Here is a 17,089-nt window from a genome sequence, read left to right on the forward strand (position 1 = left end):
ATCTTTTAATAATATCCTGTCAACTACTACTAGATTATCAACGATTTGAACTCCCATAAGGTTTCTTGACCGAAACGCATGCTCTCGTCTCTTCTGTCTCTCCCAAAGCGAAATAAACAATGCTGTTTTACTGAGTGTCTCCTGGAAGATGTCGGAATAGAAGGCTACATCAAATCAGACCACGGACGCTTCCTTCCAAATCCTTGCCTGTTCAGTGTTTCCTATTATCATACTGTTCGATGCTACGTGAACTATAACTGCCCACAGTGTTGTGAAGTGACCCGCGGAGAATACAAATGGGCTTAAGCACCGTGTTCTCAGGCGCCATTAATCAATAATAATAATAATAATAATAATAATAATAATAATAATAATAATAATAAGGCAAGAGGTTACGTGGTAGCATAGTTGGTTGAGGCACTGTAGATGGAAGGTTGTGGAATCAAATCCCGATGAGGTGGATTTTTTCAATTTACCTAATCCTTCCAGCCGCACTATGGCCCTGGGGTATACTCAGCCTCTAACAGAAATGAGTACCAGGAATATTCCTGGGGGTAAAGGGCGGCCAGCGCTTAAGGCTGACAACCTTGCCGCCATCTGTGAGCCGACTGTGTAGAAATTGTGGAAGCCTCGACGTCTCACAATCCTATGGGCCTCCACGGCCTGTTACAGGGAAACTTTTACATTTTCTTTTCTTTTTTTTTACCTTTTACTGGCCGTGAAGAAGCGACATACAGCAAACATTACGCCATGTTTGATAGTTGTAAATCTATCCACGCGTGTGCCTTGCGTTGTCGGATTATGTCCACACAATAAAGTCCATCATTTACATATGAGATGTGGCCTCATAAGAAGCCACGTGCAGATACCAAAGGATAGTTTCGGCGTTTCTTTGCTGTGTATTCACTAACCCGATTGTGTTTTGTTTCCGTGTTTATGGGCTCACATTTCCATGGCAACCAAATCTGCATCGCCGAAACCCGCAAGTGGCATAAACTGTTCAACAGATGTCACTGCCCATTTCTTTTCCAAATACAAATGAATCGAGACAAGACGACGCAATGCTCTGATACGGGCAGCATCTACAGGGCTATAAATTCAGGAATAGAATGACTCACTGCAGTATGTGAGAACCCGCGTTGTGCCTCGGAGCGCTGAGACCTGAAACTCAAGGCAGACGGAGCGCAGAGCTGCCATTGGCTGGGCGAACGTGACGAGGAGACGCAACAGTTATAGGCCCCACGCATGGGGCTGGCCAATGCCGTGCAGAAACGTACATGGGGTGGGCACAAGGGTGGCGCGCGAAACAATGAAAGCTTCGCTCTGCAAAATGACTGTTACGAACCGAACTCTACAGANCTGAGTGAGCCGGTGCAGCCGAAACAGCGCCCTGAGCTAAGCCAGTGACTCGACTCTGTTCCAGGTCTCGGAGGTCCCCGCGCGGGCAGCACTACACGCCTGAGGAGGAGCCCAAGTCCTGCTGTGGTGTAGTGGTGACGCAGGCGGTCTCCATCCGTTGGTTCATCGTCGTGATCGCCGTCGTCGGCATCTGCTGCGCGGTCGTGGGCACCGTGCTGGGGGCCATGAAGGCGAGTGGACGGGAGCACCTCACGGTCTCGCTCCTGCTGATCGGTGAGTCGTCCACATGCACACCTCACACACTAGAGCCTCATGTGCTCACTCGGATATGTTGCGCGTAGTCTTCTGGGATGTGACACCTGCTGCTGCCTCATTCTTCAGGGGAGGAGAGTAAAGGTAGTACGCATGTAGGGAGGGGGCCGTGGCTCTGAGCCGACCAATAGGAATGAGGGTAACAGTGTAAAACATGTCAGTTCTAGAACGAACAGGAGAAATGATTGGTCATGGTGATACAGCGGAACATGGAGGGAAGGCAGGGTAAGGATACAGTGGCCCCTTCATGGGAGTCACATTTACAAGTACAGTTGTCCCTGTGCATTGTGCTGCCCCACCGCATGAAGACGTATGGGGACTGGAGATGCAGCTCCATACATTCGTAAATCGGCACTGTATTGGAGTAGGAGGTCATATTCACGCTCCGGCCGCTTCACTCAATGGGAAAAGTCAGTTGGATAGTAGACTGAACGGGTGCCAGAGCTGGTTTGGGCGCTATGGAGAAGCAATGTAGCAAAAGGTAAAGTTGTCCGCTCATAGGGTTGTGAGACGTTCTAGGCAATCCGCTCACAGATGGCGGTGAGGTTGTCCGCCTTACGCGCCAGCCGCCCTTTAACCCCAGGAAATTTCCTGGTACTCATTTCTGTTAGACCCCAAGTCGACCCCAAGGCCATAGTGCGGCTGGAAGGGTTGGGTCAATTGAAACATCCATTGACCTCATCGGTAATCGAACCCGCGACCTTCCGGCTTATAGCATTTTTAATTTTTTTTATTGCTAGCGGGGTGGGACTAAGTCCCTTCTACTGCGGCCACTTCTGGCCTATTGTACCAGCCCCAGATGATAGTTGAGGGTGATTGTGGAGCAGATGGTGGAATGAATATTGGCAAGGGAAACCGAAGTACTCGGAGAAAACCTGCCCCAATGCCACTTTATCCACCACAAATCCCACTTGACAAGACCCGGGATCGAACCCGGGCCGCCGCGGTGGGAAGCCAGCGACTAAACGCTTGAGCTGTGGCGCGGCCCACGGCTTATAGCATAGGGCCTCAACCAACTACGCTACCGCGTGCCCCCCAGAAAGGTCGTACCCCTTCAAATAAGTGTTGTGGGTGGACTCGGATTGGCTGTATTGGAAGAGTACTAGCGTATGGCGTGTAACGCCGTGTAGTTTGATAGAGGTTTACTGACGTTTCGGAGAAACGTGCTGCCTCCATCTTCAGGGTAGAAGAGTAAGCAAAGCAAGCAGGAAGCCACAACAATTTGCATCGCTTATTCTTTTACTCTGAAGTTGGAGGCGGTACGTCTTTACCTGACTAGACGGCGTCAGTTCTTTCTGCGGTGAGAAACTCAAGTCTCACATGGACTCCACTTCGCTCAGCATGGAGCCCAGTGTCCAGCTCCTATGAACACGAGTATGAATGTGGGGAAATGTACTGAGCAGCTGAACAACTGCTAGCTTCTCAGACGGACTGTGGTCCATGGAATTCCTTAGTTAGTTATCGCAAAGTATGTCTCGTTTAGTGTTTATTTCAAAATTCGGGGAACCTTTGTGTCCCTCTGGACTTCTGACCCCAGGTTGTGAATCCGTGGAGCTCATCAATCGGCCGCAGGTTGCACAGTCTGTTCCAGCTGCCACTCCGGGGGTTGCGGCCCCTCAGACAGCTGCGTCCCCGTTGTGACGCCGTATATTTTCATTTCCTCTCCGCTGTTCGTCCTGCTGCCTCCTCATGTTATTGCATCTAGACTTGGGCAGTGCTACACATACCCTCTAGGAGCTGAGTCCTTCAACAAGAAGCCCCCAGCATTTAATGAAACCGAAAAGTTCATTATCGTGTTCACAAGAGCCCATATGTCGTACCTGTCCTGCGTCAGATGAATTCATTCCGCGCTCTTCCAGCCTATTTATTTAAGATCCATTTTAATATTATCTTTGTATCTATGCTTAGCGGTTTGTTTCCTTCAGATCTTTCAACAGACACGTTGTATGCACTTCCCTGTTCTCCCATGTGTGCTACATGCCCTGTCTATCTCATCATTTTCAATTTCGCCACTCGTAATGTTTAGCGTCTTAAGGACAGGATTTGCCAACCGCTGCATGATCGGAGCCGACTGACTGAATTGCATACAGATGTTCCCTTGGGCCATCTCGTTAGCTGCAGCGTAGGGCAAGAGGCAGGCAGGCTTGCGATAACGCCATGTAGTTTGAAAGATATGTTTCGGAGGATCTTGATGACTCCGTTGTCAGGTTAGAAGAGAGTTCCACCTTGGACATTGCGACAGTATGTTCAACTACGTTGGTACGTATCGTTACCAAACTTCACGGCGTCACCTCTCAGAAGAGTGTAATTTATTTTCCTTTCAAGACTTCAGCTAACATTTTAAACGCGAAACGATTTTGTAGAATGGCAGAATTAACGACTGCTATAAAAAAGGGTGTAACGAGGAACCACCCTCTCTTTAAATTGAATATCCCGGTAGAGTTGTATTAAAGGGGTTGAAGGCTGTGTTACAAACCCCGGTGGGGTATCGATTTCCGAATGACTTTACAGAGAATTTAGGGTGTGCTTTCGTGTCCGCATGGCCTGCGCGTCCGCAACTGTGACAGGGTGCCATTAAAACCAAATATGGCTGGCTGCTTGTTCCTGCCTAATGATACGCAGACACTGGAAGGGGAAGTCCCTGGCTGTCCGTGTCCGGCCTCGCGGGCTCCCCACGTAATGACGTTTCACAAACAGTGGACTTCATGCGCCTGCAATCTATCATTCATTGTGTAAACTACATTCGTCATCAACATTTGGTTAAAAAAATGTTGCCGACATCCTTTGTCCATATCAGGGTGCGTAAACTGCTACCCGGGGCCGTGTTCTGGCTGCTGAGGTATTGTGACAGTTACTTATAATATTATTTCAAACTTATATCAACATTTTCTAAAATTAAAATCTAAAATCCTATCTGCAGCTGCAAGCAGCACCGTCTGTGACCCCGATCTGGCGTGTAAATGGGTTTCATTGTGCATATCGCGTCTTTTTGTTTATTGAAACTACTTTAAAAATATTGCATTAATCTATTTCGGCCCGTCAAAATACTTGTGACCCTTAGTTTGGCCCTTTCTGTTAAGAACTTTTCCCACCCCTGGTGTGCACAGAATCTAGGGAGAGGAAGAAAATCAGAGGCCATGCCAGGCCTATCACAACTTGGTACTTCACTTTCGTGTGTGTGTTTTATAGGGCCTGAGCAGTGTTCATTAGTCTGGGTGTCCAGGGAATAAATCAGTTCGTGCCAGGATACCCGAGACACTGTAGGGGGGACCAGGAGCGATACATGGGGCACGAAATTTTGATGTTCTAGAAGTGTGTAGATTGGAAGAGGAGTTCGACAAGGATGCTGTTTATCACCAATTCTGTTCAACTTGTACAGCGAATGCCTTACCAAGGAAGCTCTGGATGGGCTCGGAGACTTCAAAGTAGGAGGGCAAATTATTCAAACTGTGAAATATGTAGATGACCTTGTGTTAATGGCTAAGGAAGAAACTGTGCTACAGGGCATGATTGATAGACTAATTGAAATTGGAAGGTGCTATGGCATGGAAATGAATGTGGAGAAAACAAAAGTAATGAAAATTTCGAGACAACCAACCCCAGTCACAATAAAGATAGACCAAAAACAACTGGAGAATGTGAAATGTTTTAAATATTTGGGTAGCTTGTTAACAGATGATGGAAGGTGTACTAGTGAAATTAAATCCAGGATTGCCATGGCAAAAGCTGCATTTAGCAAGAAGAAGAATCTTTTTACCAGCAAATTGGACTTAAATTTGAGGAAGAAACTAGTGAAATGCTACATTTGGAGCATAGCTCTGTATGGGGCTGAAACATGGACACTTAGGGCAGTAGATCAGAAACATCTGGAAAGTTTCGAAATGTGGTGTTGGAGAAGAATGGAGAAGATCAGTTGGACCGATTATGTGAGAAATGAAGAAGTGTTAATTAGAGTCAGTGAGCAGAGGAATATCCTACATGAAATAAGAAAACGGAAGGCTAATTGGATTGGTCATGTTTTACGCAGAAACTGCCTTCTAAAAGAAGTTATTGAAGGAAAGATAGCGGGGCGGATAGAAGTGACAAGAAGACGAGGAAGAAGACGTAAGAAGATGCTGGATGACCTTGGGGAGAGAAGAGGATACTGTCATTTGAAGGAGAAAGCTCTAGATCGCATTAAGTGGAGGAATTGTTTTGGAAGAGATTGGACCTGTCGTCTGACAGATTACTGATGATGATGATGATGATGATGATTTTAATGGTGAACTGCATAATTTGGAAAACTGATTTAGAGTCTCCCACAACAAGGATTTCTAACCTTGATGAGTTTAAATTGGGAGGACTTCATGTGAAGCATGTAGTAGCAACTTGGGACTTGGAAAACGTCTCAACATTTGTTTTACCGACATCAGTGAGCACGCCGATAGCTGGAGGGTATTCCAAGTGTGCTGTTGCTTTGATGGCGTCGGCAACACAACTCATTGGTTGTGACAGTGCACTGTTGACAGCTGTAGATTTACTGTGAAGAGCTTCCCAGGAAGGATAAGTTGGCCAGATTTTGTTGTTGAATGCGTGGGGGCCGGCTCGAAGTAGCTTAACTCTGGCTTCGGATCCAGTTCCTGCCCCTCTGTCGTGCATTTTCTGAGCTAGTTTGTATAGGCCCTACACTGACACTTGGGTTAGTCCCCGGAAACTCACCGAAGTTCTTCAGCGACGTTGTGTCAGCTCTAGGGTTGAAGCGAGCTGAGATGATGATATGAGATAAATCGGAAGGGATCAGGCAGGATATTGGTGAGATCTGTTTTGAGGTACAATGCATATATTCGCCTTTGAAGGGCTGGTGAATAGAACAGCGAAGAAACCAGTCAGGATAGCCGAAACCCTGAGCAGAATTCGAACCCAGTACCCTTGAGAACACTTTAATTTGCGTTGGCTTTTGTTACCGTTATCGAAGTTACCACAGGCCCTGCGGTTAGTTGCCAGGCACTGCAGCCAACGTGTGTGTTGGTTGCTATGGCGACAGTAGGAACCCAGAGACTCTCGTTGCCTAGAGCTATGCATTTGTGAGCGTCTTGGTTGCTATAGCAACAGTGGGGACTCAGCAACGCTTGTTGCCAGACGCCGTGCCTTGCAGGAACTCGGTGTGGGCATTACATCAGGATTTCGGGGATGGAGTTAACGGAAGAGGGAGGTGGTGATACCAACCTCATTGTGACAAGTTCTCACCCCCCCTTGAAGCAACGGATGTGAGTACAGTCTTCTTCATTGCGAAAGACTGCGAACTTGTAACAGGTCGGATCAGTTGCTGACGGATACGCTGGAACCGCTCGGATATGCTGCGTCTCCGTGGCAGAAGGCGAGTGAGCAATGGAGACGAATGTCCACCTGTCGTAAAAGAGGCCAAGGTCCTCAGAGGGCCCTAGGGCCTCAGTAATTATTCTTGCTCGTCAAATTAGATTAAGCGGTGACTTAGTCGACCGGTGCAAGGTTGAAAAACTCTAAGCAGATTCGCGCAGCGGTACACTCTAGACCCTCTTCAGGAGGTGCTGGCTTCAAGTCTCGTCCGAGACACTGGATATCCTGACTGACGTTTGCCTCGAGCTTCCCACGGTCTCTCCAGACAGATTTCGGGATAGTACCTAAAGTATGCTACGGCCACTTCCTTCGCTATCCTTTGCACTTTATCCTACAATTGGACGCCGAAGTACTAAGGGCACTGACCCGCAAAAACGGAGAAAACTGCGCACTCAAGAGCTTCATAATTTGCAGTGTTCCCTAAATATTATTAAGGTGAACAGAAATGACATGGGCTGGGCATGTAACATGCATAGGAGAGAATAACTAATTCCATGGACTAGAGCTCTTGTTGTGTCAGATACTTAATACATTTCTCCGCGTTTTATAGAAATCGGAAATTCATGACCTTGTCAACAACAGCCGGCCACTGGTCCCTGCCCTGAGTTACATGAATTCAGTCCACACCCTCCGGACGGACTTGTAGGATTCATTTGCTTATAATCCTCCCATCTATGATTAGGTCTTTAGGAAGTCGTCTCCCTTCAGGTATTGTGACCAAAATTATATATGACTTTCTGATGTCTCACATGCATGCTACATGCCCTGTCCATCCAGTACGTCTTAGGACGAGATGTCCTGAGTACCATCTTCTCAGACACGGGGCAATGATAAGTGAATACAAGCTTCGTGCGAGGAACATCGCATGTGACCATTCGTGTGAGCTGTCGCTTTGTATGTATGTGTATCTGACTAATTACATTATGGCCGTGTGGAGTGTGACGTCGTGTAGTTTGATAGATAGGTACGAACGTTTCGACTAAACGTCTTGCCTCCATGTACAAGGTAGAAAGCCAGTAATGTTAAGACCGCCGTGAAAGCCACCCAGAAAGTTCCTTCAGTAGGTTTCTACTTATTTACCAAATGACACAGCATCACACCGCAATGAGAGCCTCAGATCCCCTTCGGTGTCTGCTTCCCGCTAAGCGCGCATGAGGAAGCCACAGCGACTGACGTTTGCTATCCACGCGGTACGCCGATGTCCCGGCCTGTGGCCTCCGGGGTGGGGGTGGGGGTGGCAGGATTTCGTGTAAATCGATTAGACGTAAAAAAGACGAGAGTGTGAAAGCCCTCGCCGTCCCTGCGCACTGTCTTTTATCACGGATATTCCACATTTATGCTACAGTCCTAGCTCACCTAACTTGGTGTACGTACACAGTGTATTCATACTGTCATGTGGTAAGTGTGACTAGAGACGTGGTTTGGGCTTGTAACTTACAGAACGTGACTATAGATATCTTTAACAGTCCCTCTCAGTTACAGGCTTCGAGGGTCACTGTAAATACAGCACATATAAAGTCTTCACAGTCTTCATTAGCCGTTGCTTGAAAGCGGCTTCCAACGGCGGACGTTTCCTCTTCCTCTGGTTTCCCGAACTGTCCCCGGCCTCAGCTACCATTTTCTCACTTCTCACAACTACAACTCTCAACCGACTCAAACAACTAACGTCAAAGTCAGAGTCAGAGCCCACGGGCGGTTCACCGCCAGTAAGTTCGTTTTTGCGCCAATCTCCTTGGGGATCACGACCATAGATTTTATTTTTCATCCGAACTTTTGATGTCATAGTCATTATGTAATATCCTCTCTGACGAGAAGATGGGGGTTGTCTCTTATGAATATGTTAGGCCGTTCGTCAAATGTACGTATTGCACATATAGCGTGTTGTTGAAAACTTTTTCTTTTTGCAGTATATACAAGTCCTGTCAGTATAGGCTTTGCAAAGCAGATCATGCCTACCTTACGTATCTTATGCTACAACGGCAGCTTAGTCACTTGAACGGTCGTAAGCTTGCCTACTGCCAAATTTAAGCCTCATATATTTTCTGTCTTACTCCACCTTGTCATGTACTGAGAACATATTCATTCTCATGATTCTGTATGACTTCTGTTTGCTGCCTGCATAGTTTTGTTATATAATCGTATACATACAGAAGGTTGAAAGCCGTATGCAAGTCGAGGACCGGTGTGCACCTTAGAAAATTTCCAATGGTGCGGAGAACCTTGTCTGCCGCTAATTCCCAGGCGGGACAAGCGTAAGTCATTACTAATCTGATCAGTTCCTTGTGGAGGGTTAGTTTAATGTTTGCGCTTAAACGCACACTTTTGAATAAGGAGTAGATTCTAATAAATGTTCTGGAGGCCCTGGCTTCAATCATTTCTATGTGCAGTCTCCATGTAATCCTCTTATCGAAGATTACACCGAGATATTTTACATGATTAACAAAGGGGTTATTCCGTCCATTCAATGTAAGGAAAGTTATATCTTCATGTGTGTGCATGTGGTAGTGGAGAGAGTGACGGGTCAGCAGAGTCACTCCTCAGTAGACGGGGAGTGACCAGTATTAGTCAGACCTCACCTCTCCTCGAAGAGGACGCCTCATTTCAAAACACTTGAAACTCTGGAAAGGACATAAATTTTGTCATTGGTCTCTACGGGGCTCGAAACAAAGAACGACTGTGCTGACGAGGGTCAGCAACAATTTACTGGACTGGACTGTGTGTGTCGAGGGCAGTTTGAAATTTAAAAAATTGGAATGCTGAAAGTGGATGTTAAATAAATGGAATATGAGAGTTATGATTGGTTGCATGTGGCTCAGGATACATACCAGTGACAGACACGAACATTTCTCTGAAGTGCAGTCAGACGCACACGCTGCTAGACGTCGAATATAGGAACTATGCAAAGACCCACAGTGAGGAGTTCAGCTCTGTTATATTCACGAACTCAGTGCATCAGTTTGCGGTTGGAATCGAGCCATTTCCTCGCGTCTCTCTATCATTTCTCTTCCCACAGAATTTTTATTCGAAATTCATTGCGTTTTGTTATGCAGGAACGATAAATCTGAAGTCTGGGAACTGCTCAGTCGATAATACAGTATAGACGTACTGAGAAACGGGGCCACCAATTCGGCTGCATTGTTTGCAGTATGTAATAATATAGCGTTGTTTTAATTCCAGATGTTAAATTGTATTTTTCAAGAACAACTTAAGTTGTATGATTATCTTTATCCTAAAGAATTGTAATTTCCGCTGAAAATCCAACGGAAGTCTCACAATCTTGTACTATAATCGTTCCATCTTTCCTCTTGTATTCCTTTCCAGTCCTACATGTTACCGAATTTCACGTCGAGGCCGACGTTTGACACAATTCCCCACGAATAACACACACGAATAGCTGATCGTACACAGTCTCCTTTACGTAGCATATTACATTTAACATACATCAAGTATATCATTTAAGTACTCAAGGAAGAGGCACGGCAATCTTAAATCAGTTGACTGATCGCTCATTCGTGACATCCTACGTATCTTACGTTCATGCAGTGAGCTAATGCTCAATAGTTTGTTGCTATGGCAACCCGACATTTCGTAAATGCAATAATAGAACTTAACCTTTAGGTTACTCTTTTATACGTAGACGAATTTATTTCGTAAAACAGTTGAGTGTACCCCAGTTTCAGGCATAAAGTCGAAGGAGTTCTAATAAGAACGTTCTTAATGATCAGTGTACATCGTACTTGTATTCTAAATGAATGGAAACCAACCAGTCCATCTCGGTCTGCGTTCCATTGAAATGAGCTCGCTCATTGAAATCCATTTTTACCATAACGTTATGTAGTAAACGCTCGCCTATCCGGTTACAGTTAATCCGGATGTCGGCCAATCCAGATCAAGAAGTGAAAAGTTCTGTTCACAGTTGAGTACATACTTAAAAAGACACGTGGCATTTAGGAGCAAGAGGGATTAGAGCAAGAGGACTTTCAGACCGTGTTGAGGGCAGCTGAAGAGACTGAAACCACGCAAGAAGGTATCTAAGATTGGCTTGAGATGGATGGAGACCCTAGATTTCAGCTTCTGACAAAGGAAAAAATTGTTGTAGTGATATTCTTTTTATCTGTTTTCATCAACAATACATATATTATTAAATCTACCATTTATTTGTTTTCTAAATTTTTCTTTTATGGTTATCTTTTGCTTCGTTATTCCGTATGACCTCCCTCCACTTAATCCGGGTTAGCGAGGGTTTGCTGTACCTACATTGAAAATGCTTCAAATGTATTTGGTGCAGAAGTTAACTCGTGAGCCCAGAGATACCTATATTTACCAAAAAAAAAAAACTCCGTGATTTTAGTCCGCAAGCGAACTATACCGACCGAGCGACCGCCGCTTGTCGAAGTTTAGTGCCAACTTTTGCGGATAGAGGGTGTCGCGTGGTCAGCGCAACGAATCCCCACGGCCGTCAATTTCGGTTTTCTAGACCGCCCTAACTATATTTACCACCTGCTTTAACTTAAGTAAAATTCTGTATTCTTCCCACGCAGTTTATTTATGTGCTGACAATAAACAGTGATTATTTCTCGAAACAGCATTAACCGGTTGGTGGTTGTCATGGAAACGCGGTGTGAAATTTGACTTTGTGGAGGGCGAGGCATCCTGTAAACACGGTTCCACAGGAAGAAACCACATGAACACCGTGAGAAGCGGGTTGCATCGCTTGTTATTTGTCAGCCCTGTCAAGTGAATACAGTTCATCCTTATAGAAGCCACGAAAGTTCAGTGTTTTAGAGGCGTTGGAACGCTTTGAGGTTGAAATTAATTTTACTTAAAAACACAAAAGTGGATCAAATCGCATCTCGAGCAAGTGCACTGGGTAAATTTAACGGAAACGGCGCGAGATTTTTATATATATTTTTTTCTAATTAAGGCTTCACGCGATCTACATGTATGGCGTCTCCTGTCATAGCCGTCAGTTAAGTCTGTACGTCCGGCCGCTGTCCCTGTTTTATCGTAAACTTCTCAAGAAATTCCCAACATTTTATGGAATCCGAAGGTTCCTTCCTTACCGTGTTCACAGGAGCCTCCACAAGTTCCCATCCTGAACCAGATGAATCCAGTCCATACCACCCCATCCTGTTTCTCTAGGATCTATTTTAATAATATCCTCCCACCTACATTAAGGCTTTCATAAATTGGTCTAAGTAAGTAAGTAACTAATTAACTACATGAAGCTGAGTCCTTCTTGAAAAGCCGCCAGTTGCTCAGGCACTCAAGAATTTCCCAGCATTTTATGGAACCCGAAGGCCGCCACTGGTCCCTGTCGTGAGCCAGATGAATCCAGTTCATACCCATCTTATTTCTTTAAGATAAATTTTAATATAATTTTCCTGGGGAAAGGCTGACAACCTTACTGCCATCTTTGAGCCAATTGTCTAGATAATGTGGGACTCTCAACGTCTCACAACCCTATGGGCCTTCACGGCCTGGTACAGGGATAGCTTTACTTTTTTTACTTACTGACTCGCATCTACGCCGAAATCTTCCCAGTGGTCTCTTTTTTCCTTCAGGACTTCTGACAGAAGTTTTGTATATACTGCTCTTGTCTTCTGTGCCTGCTGCATGACATAACAATCCTCCGTGATTTGTTTGTTGTAATATTAATTGGGGAAGGGTAATTTCTCCATACTCATGTCAGTTAGGCCCCAATATTCTCCTCGGCTGAGCTCCCCCCATGTTATCCTGGGTTAACACAAAATGTTTACAAAGCTGACCTTTGTCCAGTGGCGGTCACCTAAAAACGGTTGTCTAGCGTGAATTTCTCTTCGTTTTTAGTGTGAGGCTGGAAGCATTGCTGTGATTGTTGTGAGAGAGAAATATGTTTTCGACGTGTAGCTGAACATGTTGGTTCAGGAGCTAAGGAAAGGCGATTAAAAGCATTGAGCAATCCATCACAGCCATTGCGTGACATCTTGTTCTGCTGTCATGGTTTCTGCTTTAACTCTTTGTCAATTTATTATCTTTAAACCTTCGAATAACATCTTATGGTCTCTCCCAACGTTACTGCATACAACGGCGAAGAAGTTTGTTTTCTGTATTGCTAGTGAGGTGGGACTAAGTCCCTTGTATTGCTAGTGGAGTGGGACTAAGTCCNTTATTGCTAGTGGGAGTGGGACTAAGTCCCTTGTACTGCGGCCACTTCTGGCCTATTGTACCAGCCCCAGATGATAGGTGAGGGTGATTGTGGAGCAATTGGTGGAATGAAGATTGGCAGGGGAAACTGAAGTACTCTGAGAAAACCTGCCCCAGCGCCACTTTGTCCACCACAAATCCCACTTGACCAGACCCTGGGATCGAACCCGGGCCGCCGCGGTGGGAAGCCAGCGACTAACCGCTTGAGCTATGGCGCGGCCAAGAACTGTGTTTAATATAATTAACTTACATTTATACATATATTGTGAGACAAACTGAATAAAATATTCTATACACAATATGTCTCTAAAATACAATATTGTGGCGTACGGACCCGTTACTACACAGTAACTCTGCAAACAGCGGTCGTTACTAGGCAACGTCCGCAACATACACGCACATAATAATATAAGAACGTTCAAGTCCGTGGATTGCTTTCGCAGTTAAAGTAAATGGGCCGACTGATGACAGAGCAAAGCTGTCGTGTAATTAACCCAGACTAAACTCGTATGAGAGGGCATGTACTGTTTTCGCTCGCTTGGTAACCGGGATCGTGGATTCGAATCCCACTCAGGGCATGGATGTTTAGTTTGTGTGTGTGCGTTTTTCTGTGTTTGTCTACAGGTAGAGGCCTTGCGACGAGCTGATCACCCGCCCAAGGAGTCCTACCGAATGTGTAAGATCTAGAAAAACCGAAGTGAACGGAGAAGTTCATGGACGTAGGCCTAGGCCCACGGGCTGTAGTGCCAAAGGGGGGGGGGAAAGAAAAGAAAACTCGTATGAGAAAGAATGTTATATTCTGGGGTTGGACACCGTCTGGCTTGACGTAGGTTAACCGATTTTCGTACGCATATACTTTGCGACCGTGAAGACATACCATATGAAGATATACCAGATCACACGGCGTCACATCCGAGAAGACGGTCTTCTTTATTTTCATCAACGTGAGAACATGAAATCCAATAGAATCGTTACGTTTTATTATTATTATTTATTTATTAAGCAATCAGAATCTACGATTCTATAAGCTAGTTTGCTGGCGTAAGAACTGTGATGCTCGATCATCGCGTTTCGACAAATTTTAATGTCTTTTCCCCATCTAATTTCGTCCAGTTTAGTCTCTCTGTTTCCTTGCAGACATGTGGAGCCGACGGATCAGATGACCTTCGAACTAAATCATCTTATAAATAAGAAATGAACAATGCTCATTGAGCAAAATATTTCTTGTGACTTGTTTTAGGTATTTCGAATTATTCTCAACGTGACGGTTTAACTCGTCTAAGTAATTTAATCCATCTATCCTGCGAGAATCAGAATTAGCATATCATCCAAAACAGTAGCTGCAATTCTAAACTTTTCCTTAAGTTTCCAACCTAAATTATTCAAAGTTCATTACTAAAGCGCAACTGAGTTAACTGCGTTGCCTCTCAATTGTATCTTTCCGTTGTTCCAAGGTTGTTCTGTCTGTCCAGGATCAGCAGTGCAGACGTCAGTCCTTCATGCATGCTCCTTCCTCTTCTCCACTTCATAATATAGGCAGTCAAGCCTGTTCCGGCCTCACGTACTCATTCCATCCTTTCCAAGGTCTTCCTTTCTCTCTGCCTCCTTTTGTTGGCTATCTAACGACGGTTGCAGTATCTGCTGTAAAGAGGTAAAGCTGTTCCTGTAACAGGCCGTGGTGGCCCATAGGGTTGTGAGACGTCGAGGTTCCCACATTTTCTAGATAGTCGGCTCACAGATAGCAGGGAGGTTGTCAGCCCTACGCGCCTGCTGGTCGTCCTTTACTCGCAGGAAGATGCCTGGTTTTCATTTCTGTTAGAGGCTGAGTCGACCCGAGGGCCAATGACCATGATAAAATGATAAATTAATGAAAATCGGAAAGGTTTTCTCAGGGAACTCGTGAGCTAGTAGAGTTGTCAACTCAGAATTTACCCCGAGGCACAGAAAACCGCTAGATACCTTTGAATAGCAGGTGTCTCGGTCAGAATTCGAACCCAGTACCTCCCGAAGACGAGTTCAGGCTGTTACCTCTACTCCAACGTGTTGGATATGTTCTTCTGGTTTATGCCGTACAGTCTGTTTTGGTTTCAGATCTAGAATCTGCATGTAATTAGCCTCAGCAAGGTAGGATAGGATAAAGGGCAAAGATTTCCTCGTCCTTAATCACCACGCTATGATGACGCATGGGGGAGAGAAGGAATAACTCCATGCAGTCTTAACCTCGGAGCTAGATGGAGGCGAGTGGTCATCTCCACGCTCCAGCTCTTACACTGCCTGTATGAACTGGGCCGTTGGCGGGGTGGGGCAGGGGACAGTCCAATCACAACAGCGGCTTAGAGGAAAAGTCTGTAATTTCTGGGAATTATATCTCGGTCATACAGCCCATAGCCGGTCACCACCGTATCTCGTAATTTTGTGATATTTGTATGTTGATCAATAAAGTTAATTAAAATTATCATTCTAACTATTTAATTATTTAATTAAATCATATTGGTAGTACGTTGTTATTGATTGTGGGATTACTGACTACGAAAATGAAAAGGAAAGCGATGCCGTTTAATTAATTTGTGGGTGTGATATATATATTGACGCATAAAAATGGATTTCAAAGCTCGTCCAGAGAAAGAGAGCCCAATAGCCTCATAGCTTAATTACGTCATTTAGATCTATATTTCTATTTAATAACGCTATACAGACTATCTTATTATACGACGATTGGTGCATGATAAAGTGGGAAGGACGTGGAAGGAAGTTGTCGTGACCTGATTTAACGGATTATTCCACTATTTGAAGGGACTAAGGAAAACATTAAAAGTTCCAGTCACAGTAGTTTTTGCCTAAGCCGGGATTTGAACACTGAATCTCCCGAACATGAAGCAGGAGTGTCCAGTCACTCGACACCGATGATAGTGCAATGTCATGTACCGACTGTGCATTGAAACAGGAAGTCAAAATATATGAGGCCGCGCTGCATGTTGTAACAAGTTATGTCCGGTGTAATTGTCTTTAAATTGTTTGCGTGAAGGGAACGCATAATGGTGATGTCTGTCCGCCCGAATATCTCCTGTTGGAAACTCTCGACGAATATTGCTGAAATGTTGTGTTGTTGTCCACAGTAAGGCACATGAATTCTAGAATTATAAATTGGAGAATAATGTTGAAATATATCTTAGTGAGATTGTATGCTTGAGCATAAATTAGATTCATCAGGTTCAGGTAGTGGCCAGGGGCGGGGTCTTGTGAACGTGACAAATGAATTTTCGAATTTCATAAATGACGGGGAATTTCGTGACTAGATGAGCGACTATTATCTTCTCATGGATTCTGCTCCACTGTGCTCTTGAATTAGGAAAATAGACACACACAATTGGTCAGTTTTCTGCTCTGCTGTGGGTTCCTCGTAGTTAGCAGAACCTAACTGGCACAGCTACAGACAACATTAACATTCCAGAGGTCGCCTACAGGAGCTGCCATTGTTGCCAACCTGTGTGGCTCTCTGAGCGGAAGCTTAACATCTGGTGACGCGAATATTGTTACCATGGGAACAGACGCCCTCGTATCACATGCCATTCGGCTTTGTTTGTATGTTTACTTGTTACTAGCCTTATTATGTTTACTATTGTGTCCATGATTCTCATTGTTGCTATGTGCTTCCCGCGGTTAACGTTGTTGCTGCAAGTTGCTATGGTTACACGCACCAATGATACCTGTAGAGCCTGGGTCATGTGATAGGCAGACAACAGGAGTGACAAAATGTCGGCTACTGAAATACAGGTCATGTTGAAGACACTTCTTATATGCTGGTTCATGTGTCTGAGTGATTGNCCATTTAAAGCAAAGTGGTCACTATAAGTACCATCTGCTTTCGCTTCCAAGA

The 17,089-nt window shown here is 45.0% G+C and overlaps 1 protein-coding gene across 1 annotated transcript in view; it reads left to right on the plus strand.

The window, feature by feature from the left end:
• LOC117282603 overlaps window positions 1-17,089 on the plus strand; it is a 189,038-nt gene that overhangs the window by 113,477 nt on the left and 58,472 nt on the right. The window contains exon 2 of the mRNA XM_033752933.1: window positions 1,424-1,632. Coding sequence (XP_033608824.1) covers window positions 1,424-1,632 — 209 coding nt within the window. The remainder of the gene's footprint in view (window positions 1-1,423; window positions 1,633-17,089) is intronic.

This window comes from Cryptotermes secundus, unplaced genomic scaffold, assembly GCF_002891405.2.
Source record: "Cryptotermes secundus unplaced genomic scaffold, Csec_1.0 scaffold1440, whole genome shotgun sequence".
Taxonomy (NCBI): Eukaryota; Metazoa; Arthropoda; class Insecta; order Blattodea; family Kalotermitidae; genus Cryptotermes; species Cryptotermes secundus.